At 48.9% G+C, this 14,966-nt stretch overlaps 1 protein-coding gene across 3 annotated transcripts in view; it reads left to right on the forward strand.

Annotated features, from left to right (window-relative positions):
* Positions 1-14,966, forward strand: part of fat2 (FAT atypical cadherin 2) — a 37,107-nt gene that overhangs the window by 13,756 nt on the left and 8,385 nt on the right. For all 3 annotated transcript variants that reach the window (XM_068326341.1, XM_068326340.1, XM_068326342.1), the window contains exons 6-19: positions 58-265; positions 1,240-1,379; positions 1,453-1,515; positions 1,589-1,801; positions 1,885-2,095; positions 2,229-5,896; positions 5,967-6,363; positions 6,522-6,721; positions 7,030-7,183; positions 7,490-7,723; positions 9,021-9,410; positions 11,970-12,181; positions 13,708-13,845; positions 14,243-14,386. In XM_068326341.1, the coding sequence (XP_068182442.1) occupies positions 58-265; positions 1,240-1,379; positions 1,453-1,515; positions 1,589-1,801; positions 1,885-2,095; positions 2,229-5,896; positions 5,967-6,363; positions 6,522-6,721; positions 7,030-7,183; positions 7,490-7,723; positions 9,021-9,410; positions 11,970-12,181; positions 13,708-13,845; positions 14,243-14,386 (6,372 nt within the window). The remainder of the gene's footprint in view (positions 1-57; positions 266-1,239; positions 1,380-1,452; positions 1,516-1,588; positions 1,802-1,884; positions 2,096-2,228; positions 5,897-5,966; positions 6,364-6,521; positions 6,722-7,029; positions 7,184-7,489; positions 7,724-9,020; positions 9,411-11,969; positions 12,182-13,707; positions 13,846-14,242; positions 14,387-14,966) is intronic.

Below are 14,966 nucleotides of genomic sequence, written 5' to 3' on the forward strand. Positions count from 1 at the left end.
CGGGTGGGGTTCTGATTGGTCAGGTGACAGGTCTGATGATGGTTCTTGGTGTTCTAGGTGAGGGCCACCGATCAGGGCCGCCCGCCGCGCTCGTCCTCAGCCAGACTGGACATCGAGTGGACGGCGCCACCACCGCCGTCGGACGAGCCAATCGCCTTCAACGAGCCTCACTTCCCCTTCGCCATCATGGAGACGGAACCCGTCACGCACATGGTGGGCATCATCAGGACGGAGACGCGGCAGCAGAGGTGGTTCCACATTACAGGTGAGCGGCTGATTGGCTATCGATCGGTGGGGGGGAGGGGGCTGATCCCCACCACATACTTCCAAATGTTTATTTATTCGTTTGTTTCTGTCTCATTATGTTCTTTTTACCAAATATAAACATCCTCGTCGTCGTGGAGATAAGTCGCTTTCACTTTGACAATTTAACTTTTCTCTGATTCGGCAATTTATGACGACACCAGTAAAAGATAAACCAGCAGGGAGGAACGGAGGAAGAGGAGGAGTGAAGGTTCTGTGTATCAGCAGGAAGTTTTTTCTCTGAGGATAAATCGGCTCCATTCTTTTTCTTATTACCTATCAGATCTGCTCCAGACGATCCTCCCTCCTCCTCCTCCTCCTCCTCCTCCTCCTCCTCCTCAACAATGTGTGGAGCTTTGTGAATTATGAAAGCTGTGTTTCATTCGGACTGGAGGTTTTGGAACGAGAGGAAAACATCCGACTTCCTCCGGCTGTGTTTCTGTGCCAAGTTTGAAACAGAACCGAACCAAATAGAATAAAACAAAACCAAACAGACCAGAAACAGAAACCGGAATTTGTTTAACCATAGCATAGCCATTAGCCTGCAGCTAACCCGATAATCAGTCGCTAACAGCTGGAGTCAGAACTGTGGTACCGATGAGGTGCAGCGACAGGAACACATGTAGACGTGTTGATGAACACGTCAGAAAAAACGAGACGAGAGGGAAGGATGAGGGGGGAGGAGCCTGGAGGACGAGTGGATCTGCGTGAACAGATGGACGGAGGGCGGCGCTGGAAGACCGTCCAAAGACAAATACCTGCAGTCACACCACCTGTTTCCACGGGGACAGATCCAAACACTGGATCCAGGACCCCTGTAGGCCCCTGACTTTTAGTAGAAACTGGCAGGAAGCTCAGTCCACCAGATGGCTAAACTAGGCTAACCCAAGCTAAGCTAAGATGAGCTTACCAGATGAATGACTGTCTTTGTCTCAGCTGGAGACGACCACAAGGACTTCGACATCCAGAGGAACACGGGGGCCATCACCATTGCCCGTCGCCTCGACGCCGCCCGCCGCTCCAACTACAACATGACAGTGCGGGTGACTGACGGCCATCGGAGCGCCACCACTCAGGTAAGAAACACACAGAAAAACCTCTCACGTATGAAGGAAAACTGGTCACATGACCCCCGCGTCTCGTCTCTAGGCCTACATCCGGGTGCTGGACATGAACGAGCATCGCCCCGCCTTCCTGGAGCCCCAGTACGAGGTGAGTCCTTCTCAGAGGCCCCACTGTGACATCAAGAGAACTTCCTTTCACGTGTTCCTGCTCTGTCTTCCAGGTGAGGGTCCCTGAGGACACGTCGCCCTGGAAGGACATCCTGCAGATTGGCGCTCAGGACGCCGACGCCAACAGCAAGCTGGTGTTCTCCATCCACCGCAGCCTCCACCCGGACAGCGCCAAGTCCTTCCACCTGGACCCAAAGAGCGGAGTCCTGGTGCTGACGGAGGAGCTGGACTACGAGACCATCTCTGCTCACACGCTCATTGTCGCGGTAACGACACGTTTACCTCAACCAGATAGGGCCAAGTCACAGATCAATAAGCACCGATGATTTTAACATGTTTTTATCTTCAGGTTCGGGACCAGGAGATCCCGATGAAGAAGAACTTTGTGAAGGTGGTGGTTCAGGTGGAGGACTGTAACGATCACTCGCCGACATTCCTCAGACCGCGGTACGAGGCCAGCGTCTCCAACCAGGCCCCCAGAGGCTCAGAGGTTGTCCGGGTCAAGGCTCTGGACCGGGACACCGGCAGCAACGCAGACATCAGATACTCTCTACACTCAGGTGGGTCGCTTCAGCTTGGGTTTATGCTAGTTCCTGTTAGTTTCTGGCCACGCCTTCGCCTCCTGAGACTGGATTAAAGCAGGAGGAGTTTCATGTTGGATTCACTCCTCGCCTCGTCTTTAATTTCCTGCAGGAAACATCGACCACATCTTCACCATCGATCAGGAGCTGGGCTCCATCAGTGTGTCCAAACCTCTGCACCTTCAGCCTCTGGACCACGTCCACCTGACGGTGAAAGCCACCGACCAGGGCTTCCCTCCGCGGACCGACTTCTGCTCCGTCCACATCAACATTCGCATTTCGGACCACACCCCACCGGCCTTCCTGTCAAATGAATACTTGACCGAGATCAGTGAATCGAGCCCTCTTGGAACCCCAGTCATCACCATCTCAGTATCCAACCCACCTGCAGTGCATTATGGGATCGAAAGTGGCAACCTAGACGGTACATTTCACATAAACCCCTACACTGGGCTCATTTCCATCCAAAAACTCCTTGATTTTGAGACGTGCACCTCCTACAAACTCAAAGTTACGGCTTGCACGGCGGCTGGCGCTTTGTCCAAGACTCTGGTTCTGGTGTACGTCGTTGATGAGAACGACAACGCCCCTGTTTTTCAGCAGATAGAGTACCTTGGGCAGGTAAGCGAGTTGGCTCGCATCAACAGCATGGTGATGGGAGAAACAAACACCCCTCTGGTCGTCCAGGCGTCCGACGCCGACAGAGACGCCAACTCTCTGCTGTTGTATGAAATCCTGGAAGCGGAGGCCCAGAATGTCTTCAAGATCGACTCGAGTACGGGAACCATCTCTTTAATATCGCCAACTGATTTTGAAGCCAAGGCAGAGTTTCACTTCAGCGTGCAGGTAAAGGACTCGGGGGAACCGTCACTGTACGCCGCCCAACCTGCCAAGGTCACCATTCACATCCTGGATGGGAATGACTGCCCACCTCATTTTAACTCCCCAGTGTACGAACCATCCATCATCTACCCAGCTGTCAGAGATGCAGAGGTTGTTCAAGTCACAGCCCATGACCCTGATTCCGCAGTCTCATACAGCATCACTGAAGGGAATCTTCACAACGCCTTTTCAATTCAACCCAATACCGGAGTCATCACCGTGAGAAATGTGTCTGAATTTAGGCCCTTTTACCAACTGGTTGTCCAAGCCTCTGACAGTCTCTTCAAAGACGTAGCTACCGTCAGGGTAAACACCACGAACCTCACGGCCAGCGATCTTGAATTTGAGCAGACAGTGTATTCAACCAGCATTACCGAGAACCTGGAGAACGTGCGTCGTTTGGCGGCCCTCAGGGCTAAGGGGCGCTACTTAAACGAGCCTCTCTTTTATTCGGTTGTCAACCCAAACGGAAAATTTACCATTTCAGAGTCATCAGGTGTCCTTCAGACAACAGGTATCCCTTTTGACCGAGAGGAACAAGACACTTATGAAATGGTGGTAATGGTACAAGACACGAGAAACCCACCGAGGACCGCTACGACCCAGGTCAAGGTTTTCATAGACGATTCCAACGACAACGCACCACAGTTCCTCAACCTGCCTTTTTCAATGATGATTTCTGAAACGTCTGAACCGGGAGATGTTTTATATCAAGTAACTGCGATTGATAGAGATCTGGGAGAGAATGGATCCATGATGTACTCATTGGAGGAGGACTACAGCCTCTTCAGGATAGATCCTGAGGTGGGTGATGTATCCTTACAAAGGCCTCTGGACTTTGAAGCTCTTAACAAGTACGTGTTGACAGTGTTGGCTACTGACGAGGGTGATCCCAGTCACACCACAGCAGCGGAGCTGAGTATCCAAGTTAGGAATCAAACCAACCCCATCTTCCAGACTCTTCTTTATCCACTTAAAGTCCCCGAAAATGTCCCCCCTTTCACCACCATCTTACACGTTCAGGCCAGGAATCCAGAGGGCTATCGGCTCATCTACAACCTTCAGGAGGAAAACGCCTCCAAGCACTTTCACATCGACTTCAAAACTGGCGTCCTGACCGTCACCAACCCCCTGGACCACGAGAGCCAAACCTTACATGTGTTAACTGTTCAGGCGACCGACTCTGTGACTGGAGCTTTCTCAGAGGCTTCCATTGAAATTGAAGTAGAGGATGTGAATGATAACGCTCCAGTGTTCTCAAAGGTAAAATACCCCGTGACCATTGCCGAGGGGCTCCCAGTTGGGACCCCCGTGATACACCTGTCTGCTCTGGATAGGGACTCAGGCAGGAATAAAGATCTCACCTACCAGATGGTGAAGACGGAGGGGAACGAGACTGATTTCTTTGACATAAACCCCCAAAGCGGGTTGATTATTACGAAACAAGTGCTGGACCATGAAGACACAAAACATTTCAATTTAAAAGTTAGAGTCAGCGACAAAGGGGCGATTCCTCTGAGTGCCGAAGCTTACGTCTTCATCAATGTCACTGACGTCAATGACAACCCACCAGACTTTGCCACTTCCAAGTATGAAGCCATGCTCGATGAAATGGCAAAGTGTGGCCACATAGTCATCAAAATCCAAGCTTCTGATCCAGACACCGGCGACCTGAATAACCTCAAGTACAAAATCTTGTCTGGGAATGAGGGCCGGTACTTCAACATCAATGAATCCTCGGGGATCATCTCCTTTTCCAACGTCTGTAAAAGGAACCTGGACCCATACTACAACCTGACAGTGGCCGTGTCTGACGGAGTGTTCCAGAAAACTGCAAGGGTCAACATTGACATGATGAACAGCAACAGACACAGTCCGTACTTCAAGAAGAGTGTCTACGAGGCAGAACTGGCCGAAAACGCGCAGGCAGGAACCGAAGTGATCCGATTGGCCGCCATCGACCCTGACGATGGCCCGTATGGCAGCATTGACTACACCATCATTAATAAATTTGCAGAAGAAAATTTTGCCATCGACAGTAATGGACAGATTGTCACGACAAAACCACTGGACAGAGAGAACCCGGACCAGAGGGTCATAGCTATCAAAGTGATGGCGAAGGATGGCGGCGGGAAAGTGGCTTTTTGCACAGTCAAGATTATCCTCATGGATGAAAACGACAACAGTCCTCAGTTTAAAGCATCGCAGTACCACGTCTCCATTCAGTCCAACGTCAATAAAGGCTCCCCCGTCATTCAGATCATGGCTTATGATGCAGACGTTGGCAAAAATGCGGATGTCACCTACACAGTGGATGAATCCGAGAAGGTCACCGAAGACATCATTGAGATCAACCCGTTCACAGGGGTTGTGAAGGTCAAGGAAAGTCTTCTTGGCATGGAGGACAAGATCTTCAACTTTAACATCAAGGCTCGGGATGGCAGCTTACCTTTCTACAACTCCACGGTACCGGTTCAGGTCACAGTGGTCTCCCCTGAGGTTCCTCTGCCCAAGTTCTCAGAACCTCTTTACAAGTTCTCAGCTGCTGAAGACAGCCCCATCGGGACGGAGATAGGCTCAGTGAGGGCCAACTCTGACACGCCCCTTATTTACAGCCTGGTGGACGGGAACACAGTGGAAAGCAACAAGGACAAGATTTTCACGTTGGACAAAGAAAGCGGGACTTTGTTGTTGCAGAAGAACATCGACCACGAGAAGACGAAATCGTACGTGATCGACGTGATTGCTCAGGGGAACCACAACGGCACTGATGTTGCATCCCTGGTGTCCATCAGCATCCAGGTTCAGGATGTCAATGATAATGAACCGGTGTTTGATTCCAGCCCATACCGGGCCTTCCTGGCCGAGAACCTGCCTGCTGGAACCTCTGTCATTCAGGTGAGACCAACTTGACGTTGATGAAGCTGTACGTGAAGTATTTCCGTTAAATGTTTCCCTGGACCCACAGGTGACCGCCAACGACCCCGACACCGACACCAACGGTCTGGTGACCTACAACCTGGAATCGCTACCCGGTGACACGGCTGGTGACATCACCGAGGTCTTTTCCATCGATGGAGAGAGCGGCTGGATCACCACCGTAAGGGGCACCGACTGTGAGGCGACCAGGTTCTACAGGTTCCACGTGGTTGCCATGGACCACGGCAGCGACGTCAAACTGTCATCCAGCGTCCTGGTGGAGGTGACGGTGACTGATGAGAACGACAACCCGCCAAAGTTCTCCAACGACATCTACCAAGGCTCGGTGGTGGAGAACAGCAGTCCTGGTGAAGTCCTCGTATCCATGACGACCACAGATGCCGACGTGTCCCTGGAGAACCGCCTGGTGACGTGTTACATCACAGGTGAGACGACTGTACAACAACACATCTGTTCAAGAACACACCTGCTGGTCGTTTCTTTGTCATTTGCGACACACCTGACCTTTGACAGAATTGGTCTCGTTTATCAGTTCCTGTATCAACCAATCACAGACAAGCGCTGACTGTACCTGTTGTTGCAGATGGCGACCCTCTGGGCCAGTTCGCCATCATCCAGGAGGACGAGGGCCAGTGGGGGCTGATCACCAAGGAGCGCCTGGACAGAGAGACCCGGGACCGCTATCGGCTGAGGGTCACCGCCACTGACGGCAAGTTTGAGGCGCCGGTCGTCGTGGACATCCACGTGTTGGACATCAACGACAACAGTCCTCTGTGTGAACAGGTGGGGGCGGGGCTTCATCATCTCATTTATTATATCTTTATAAACACACAGTCTTCTGCTGACTGTGTGTTTGGAGTTTAATTTAAACTAGTCTCTTCTTCAGGTGTTTTAAGCTAGCCTCTTCTACTTAAGGTGTTTTAAACTTTTGGAGAAAAAAAAACTACTTCAGGTTTTGCGGTTTGATCTGAATATTTAAACGGGTCTGAAGGGTCTATCTGAAGCTCCTTTGACTTCAGGTTGCTGGTTATCCGTATGAACTGTTAGCTTCTCTGGCTGTTAGCCTAACTGTGGTGTTCCTGCTCTCCCAGCTGCTGTACACGGAGATGGTGATGGAGAACTCGCCCCCCAACAAGTTTGTGCTGAAAGTGTCGGCCTCGGATCCGGACGTGGGCGCTAACGGCCAGGTCTCCTACAGCCTCCACGGTCCCAAAGCTGACATGTTTCATCTCGACCACAGGACCGGTATGACCCAGTGTTTGTATGTTTGGAGTCACAACATGAGCGCCGCTGGGTGTCTGAGTTAGCGATAGCATCGATGCTATAGCTGCCATTGTCTTGAGACTTCCTCACATCCATCACACTCCAGTCCTGTCATAACATCTGTCCTGATGTAATATGAGATATCCGCCAAAAGGACGTTAAAGCATGAGCCTATAGATGATGTGATGCTACCGGTGTTAGCATGCTATAGCGACGGGAAGCTGCTGACGTGTTTATGCTGTTAATATCAAACATTATGAAACAAAGTCACACCTCCATGTCCCACAGGCGATCTGTTCACGTTGGGGGTGTTGGACCGGGAGACGGAGGCGGAGCACAACCTGGTGGCGAAGGCGACGGACGGCGGGGGGCGCTCGTGTCAGGCCGACATCCTGCTGATGATCCAGGACATGAACGACAACCCGCCCCGCTTCTCGGCCGGACACTATGAGGTCACTGTGTTCGATAACACGACCATCAGGACACCCGTCGCTGTCCTGTACGCCCAGGACCCAGACACCGGTAGGCCCCGCCCCCTCAAGATGTCGTTAAAAGTTACGACACATCGAGACGTTATGGATCAACGCACTCCTAATATCAGGCCAGAACATGTAGCAACAACAGGTTGTGTGTGTGTGTGTGTGTGTGTGTGTGTGTGTGTGTGTGTGTGTGTGTGTGTGTGTGTGTATGGATTAGTTACTCAGTCCCAACATTTTATTGTGACATAATCACATTTTCATCCACGTGAACGAATGATTTTTCAGACTTAAAGTCTCCGCTCTCATAGACGTGTGACGTCACAGCTGGTGGAAAATTATCAGGAGGACGGCTGCTTTAATTTAACTGTTTCACTGTGTGAACCTGGACTGTTTCACCACGTGAACCTGGACTGTGCTGAACCTTATAGAAGAACTGAGTGTTTATAAATCCTGTCATCACAGATTTAAATAATTATTGAAGCTGCAGTGAATTATGGGCTTTTGTGGAAATGGAGATGATCTCTGATTGGCTGAATTCATGTCAGACACACCCACCCATCATTAGAACAGGGCAGCTCCGTCCTGAAACCTGAACCGATCCGCTTTGCTTTGTTAGTAGTTAATTCTGATGCATCCATGATACCTGTTACACACCTGATGGCGGCGCACACACACACCTGATGGCAGCGCTCACACACACACACAAACACACACACACACACACACACACACACACACACACACAAACACACACACACACCTGGTGTGTGACAGGCGCTGTCAGAACGCCACTCCTCGGATGTGCAGCAGCTTGTTGCGTATCCCAAACGTTCTCACAGACGACAGTGAATCACCGTCGCCGTTCACACCTGTTGGAGGGCTAACATTAGCTTGATGACGGGGGACAGCTCCGCCCCCTACGTCGGCCCAGCAGGAAGAGGCGGGGCCTGGGCCCTGGTTAGTCATCATGCCTCTGTAAACACACCTGAGTGTTTTACGGCGGCCCGCAGCCTCAGATTTACGCTGCAGGGAAACATCGCGCTGACACCATTGGGAGTTAATGGTCAGACAGATTTATTAGGCCCCGCCCACTGCCGTCCTTGAGTTACCTCCTCTTCCTCAGAAAACATCTGTCTGATATATGTCAGAGATTAAAGGAACAAAAACAACCGGGCCTTTCCCACCAATCAGAGCCAGGGGGAGTGTCTGCAGTCATGTGATAGTAAACATGCCAAGTGTGTAAATTACTGCTGGGTTTGAATCCCACAGAGACGGGTGGTGCGTTCAGGTACAATCGGACATCATTTGACCTTCAGTAACCCCCGGGTCTTGTCTTGAAGGTATCAATGCGGAGGTGAGGTACGCACTCCTGGGCGACGACGGCGGGTTCTTCTCCCTGGACGAGTTTTCGGGCGTCCTGCGTTTGGAGCGACCCCTGGCATCCGACGCCCCTCCCACTTTTGAGCTGAAAGTGAAGGCGACCGATCGCGGCCTGCCTCGGCACCTCTATTCCGTCGTCACGGTAACGGTGGAGGTGGTCTCCCTGGATAACTACCAGCCCATCTTCCTGAGGTCGGAGGTGACGGTCCAGCTGCCGGAGACGCTGGAGGTCGGTTCTGAGGTGGTGAGCGTCTCCGCCCTGACCGGCGGCGGCGGCGAGTTGGAGGGAGTGTCCCTCCGCATCGCGTCTGGGAACGACGACGGACGCTTCCTGCTGGACCTCCGGACAGGTCAGAACCACTCCCACACGGTGGAGGTGAAGACAGGTTAGGGGCGGGTCCATGTTTTGGGGCCAGATTAGGGGCAGGTCCAGGTGGGTCCAAATTGGGGTGGGTCCATGTTTCGGGCCCAGATAAGGGGCGAATCCATGTTGTGGGGCCAGAATTGGGGTGGGCCAATTTTTTGGGCCCAGATTAGGGGAGGGTCCATGTTATGGGGCCAGATTAGTGGCAGATCCACTTCCTTGACACCGTGGTGTCTGCTGAGCCGCAGCGGCTCGTCGGTCTCTGATTGGTTGTTTATCGTAAACTCCGGGTGACGGACGTGAACCCGCCCGGGGTTCTGGTCCAGAGGTGAGGAACACGTGTCGGTTTAACCGCCGAACACCCCCCCCCTGTAAATCTCTTGACTTGATTACCTGCACAAACCTGCTGGAGGAAGAAATGAGAACGAAAGAACGCCTCTGGTGTTTCTGCTCCGCCGTGTGAACGGCGAGGAAAAACTGCTGCATTCTGGGAATTGTCTCATAAACTGTCAAAAGGTTCTTTGAGCGACAACGTTCTACCGCCGTGTTCTCCAGAGAACCTGATGAGACCTCGGGCCGGTTGTTCTGGCATCCGTCACCTCAAAGAGAACACGTGTTGTTTTCATTGGATGGCAGACGGGGGAAGACACGCCCACTGGCCCCGGGCCAAAAGTCAAGGTTCAGTTTGACGTTGATTTATTTTACAGTGACGTTAAATTAATTTAATGTGACTTTAATTTATAGGATTCATTATCCAGTAGAGGAAGACTCTGGGTCAAAGGTCAGTCACCAGGCTAACCATTAGCAACGAATGCTAGCGTGAGCGTGCTGAAAGGTACCTTGTTAATACATGCTACTTCATGCACACTAAATGGTAGCATCTTGCTTGTATGTTTATATGGTTTAGATTAAGATTAATTGGAGTTAGTTAGAGTCAGGGTTTAAGTTAGGTTTAGTTAGGATTACGGTTTGTCAGAGTTAGGATTAGTGATTAGGTTAGGGTTAGTTAGGGTTAGATTTAATTAGGGTTAGTTTGGATTGATTAGGGTTATGGTTAGAGTCAGGGTTTGAGTAAGGGTTAGTTAGGGTTATGGTTTGTTAGAGTTTGGATTAGTGGTTGGGTTAGGGATAGGGTTAGTTAGTGTTATGGTTAGGTTTAGTAAGGGTGATTGATAGGGATAGTTCTGCTTAGTTGGGGTTAGGGTTAGGTTAATTAGGGATAGGTATAGTTAGATTTAGTAGAGGTTAGGGATAGGGTTAGTTAGGGTTAGGTACAGCATTAATTAGGGTTAGTTATGGTTAGGTTAAGTAAAGATTAGACATAGGGTTAGTTAGGGTTAGTTGTGCTTAGATTTACTAAGAGATAGGGAAAGGTTTGATCGGCTTAGTTTCGGTTACGGTTAGGTATAAGGTTAGTTAGTGTAGTTGTGGTTAGGTTTAGTAAGGGTTAGGGTTAGTTATGGTTGGGGTTAGTTAGGCTTAGGGTTAGTTAGGAATAGGGTTAGTTATGATTAGGTTTAGTTAAGGTTAGATATAGGATTTTTTAGGGTTAGTTATAGTTGGGGTTAGTAAGGCTTAGGGTTAGTTATACTAGCTAACAGACCTCCAGGTAGCCGCCCTGTGGCTCCGGCCGCTGCAGGAGGTGAAGGACGTCTCTGTTAGCCGGTTTTACGATGACTAGGATGAGCGATGGCTCCACCTGAAGGGTGCGACTCAATAACAGAATAAAAAGTGGACTTGGCAGCAAAACGCCCTGAAGGACTCGGACGCCATCTTTATCGGCCCATAAATTAAGGTTAAACTTCACGCGTGGGTGATAGATAAGATGTGAAGACATGAAGTCAGCTGAGGAGATTTATGGTTCCTGAAAGGTTCCCCTCTGCATCACTGAGCTGACAGAAGTGAGAGTTCACCACATACGTCACGCGACGCCACACAGGCTGTGACGGATGAGGAGATTATCCCCCCCGGCTTGTAGCAGGAGAACATCCATCTTAAACGTGTATTATGGTCGTCGCTCCACAGGCACATATAAATTCCGCATTTCAATATATGTTCATTCAGGCGCCGCGGCATCGCCGCAATTTACATAAAGAGAGGATGATGATGGTGGTGCAGCGCCGCGGGGCGTTCACAAGACGTTACGCCTGATGCTAAGCACACATGTGTTATTTGTCGTCGCTGCTGTGAAACAGACAGGTTTTCACTTTAGCTCGATCTTAATATCAAGTTATTCCTTATTTAAATTAAATTAGCTAGATAATTACATTAAAATGGCAAACATGAGCATGTAGCTTTAGCATTAGCATTGTAAATTGTGCGTTGTTTCATTGTTGAAGAGGATTTTATGCCAAACAAAACACTAATGTGAACAGATTTACTATGATTAGCATTTTACATAATTAGCGTTAGCTTATGGCATTGTAGACTTAGGTAAAACTGACAGTCGCTCAATAAATAATAATAAAAATATTTTTACATTTCCCCCTTTTTCTGATTAATGTCCCTATCTTTTTCACTCACGTTTTTTCTGGCGTTCGTTCAGGTCATGTGATCCTCACCGCGCCGCTAGACTACGAGGCGTCCCGGGAGTTCTACCTCTCGGTGGAAGGACGTCGTGGCAGGTCGTCTCTTAGCGACGTCACCATGGTCATCATCAACGTGACGGACGTCAACGACAACACGCCGGTGTTTGAACGAGGCGGGTACAGTGTGGAGGTCGCTGAGGACCTGACGCCTGGAGCCCTGGTGATGAAGGTAGACAGCATCATCATCATCATTATCATCATCATCATTCATTAAATCATTCCAGTCCTTTACGGAGGACTTTCTTGTTAGCATTTCACCTCTAAAATTAGCATTAGCACATATTTCTATCACCATGCAAAGTAAAATAATAATAATAATATATAGCAAAGTAAAGTGCAACTTTGTTGATTTATACACGTTAGAATGTTAATATTAGCATGTTAGAAATATAATTACCGCAATGTTCAATGCATTTTAGCATGCTGCGCTGTAAACATTAACATACTAGTAGTAGAATGTTGAAAACATTACTACTACTATGCTAAATACATTTTAGCATGCTACACTGTAATTATTGAAATGCTAATAGTAGCATGTTAAGATTGTTCTTATACTATTGTGCCAAACGTCAGCATTTAGCATTCTAAACATGAGCGGGCTAAATATTAGCATGTTAAAAACAGAATTACCGATATATTAAATACATTTTAGCATGCTGCACTTTAAACATTAAAATGCTAATAGCTAATAGTAGCATTTAAGATTGTCATTGTGCCTAACAACACCATTTTGCATTACAAACATGAGCAGATTAAATGATAGCATGTTAGCATGTGCTACGTGAAACACATTAAGAGGTTGCTGAGGTATTTCAGCGCCATGCTAAACATTAGCATGCTAATGCTGGCGTGCAGGACGAGCAGAGACGTCACGAAGAAGAAAACAAACTCACTCTCTGCTGATTCGGCCGCCTGTTGGCGACAAGCTGGTATTAAACAGATTAAACACGCAGTTATCCGACATGTCAGCCGTCATCTGTCAGGTCAGCCCAGAGATAACGGCGCAATAACACAGCTCAGTGATTCGCTGATGCCTTCGCCGCTGATGACTCGTAATCGTAGATTTTGGTGTCACTTCTTCGCCGTTCCGTCTCTGCTTTCACCGTTTAGCTGCTGTTTAACAATGCTTTTAAACGACAGCCGTCTGTCAGGCAGAATAACGGGATTCACGGCTGTACTGAGCAGCTGCAGGGTAGAGGTGGCATCATAGTTAAAAAAAATAACACTAATTTTAAGAGACACGAGAAGAACAAGAAGAATTTTATGTGCTTTTCATGAATATGCCAGTAAATAAATAATAAATGAGGTGCAACCTTCAAACGAGATTCAAGAAAGACTTTTTTCTCAAAGAATAAGAAAAGACAATAATCAAACTCAATAAAGACTCAATAAAAATTAATAATTAGTAGTTTAGGTTTAAGTTAAAATTTAAACATGATTATGTCATTAAACTACAACAGAAAAAAGAGGCAATGCTAATGCTAACGTCTTCGTTAGCAGCAGTGCTAAAACAAGCTAGAAGCTGGACCAGAAGCATCTCGACATGTTGGATCAGCTCGTCCACATTCAGATGTGAACAGAGGGTGCTAGGCTAAAGAGCATGCTAAGCCTTGTTGTAACTGTCCGATCAGATGCTAGTAGCATAATCAGATATTCTTTGGCTGCAGTGTTTTTCTCCTCCCTCTCTTTCTCCAGATAACGGCCACTGATCGAGACGGGCCGATCAATAACCTCCTGCGTTACTCCATCGTTAGTGGCGACGCTATGCAGCAGTTTTTCATACATCCAAGGAGCGGAGAAATCTCAGTCCGGACGGCGCTGGACAGAGAGGAGGTGTTGTTTCTTATTTACTCATTCTTCTAATTATAGGAAAAAACAGCTGGAATGGTTCAGAAAGCAGCTGTGATGATGTCAGCATGAGCAACACATCCTAACATACAGTAGAACGTACTCTCATTGGCTGACTGGTTTAGGACCACGCCTACAAAACTAGATAGCTGGTTTTCTAAGCTGTTTAAAACTTGAGAAAATGTTGAGATGGTTTCCCAGGTAGAACTGAGACTCTGAGGACAGTTAGCCTGAGGAACCTTCAGAAGAACCGGCTATTAGATGGTTGTTAGGAGGAACAACGGTCTCATGAATCCTCTGAATATAACAAGTTCTCAAACAGGGTAAAGAATGGTGGTGAAACCAGCCAGTAGAACCTCTGGACGTCTTTTGTCTCCTGCAGGTTCCTCATTACTCTTTGACGGTCCAGGCAGCAGATGAAGGCAACCCTCCTCTTTCCTCGGCGGTTCTGGTCACCATCACGGTCTCCGACGTCAACGACAACCCGCCTCTCTTCTCCCAGGTCAACCGCAGTCTGCTGCTGCAGGTAGGGCAGCCAATCACGTCACACGACAGGTCTCCACGGGAACCGCCCATGCATCATCAGATGTTGAGGTGGACAAACGTTATCTAAGGGAGGAAGATCAGGTCTCCCATCTCCGACTCAGATCCCTGGTGGTCCTGGTTGGTTCAGAGCCCCCGGTGGTCCTGGTTGGTTCAGAACCCCCGGTGGTCCTGGTTGGTTCAGAACCCCTGGTGGTCCTATTTGGTTCAGAGCCCCCGGTGGTCCTGGTTGGTTCAGAGCTCCTGGTGCTCAACCTCCAGATGTTTTGTCGTCCAATAAACTTTCTGAGGAGAAAAGTAATTTTCCGACGGGAAAATTAAACTTCCTGTTTATCTATCTGGGTGTGAACTGGACCGCGGTTTGTGAAGCGTCTGTTAATTGAAATCTGAACGATGGCGCTGGTGTGTTGATGTTCTAGACCATTAACTCCAAACAGTTTGTTTCACGGCTGCAGCGTGTTAGATTGAGGAGCGCTGCTCTGGAAATGAACAGACTGATAGATAATCAATCACAGGAATGTCGGAGTTGTTCTCTGTCCTGTGCTTGAAAAGTTAAACTGTGT

This window comes from Antennarius striatus, chromosome 10 (assembly GCF_040054535.1).
Source record: "Antennarius striatus isolate MH-2024 chromosome 10, ASM4005453v1, whole genome shotgun sequence".
Lineage (NCBI taxonomy): Eukaryota > Metazoa > Chordata > Actinopteri > Lophiiformes > Antennariidae > Antennarius > Antennarius striatus.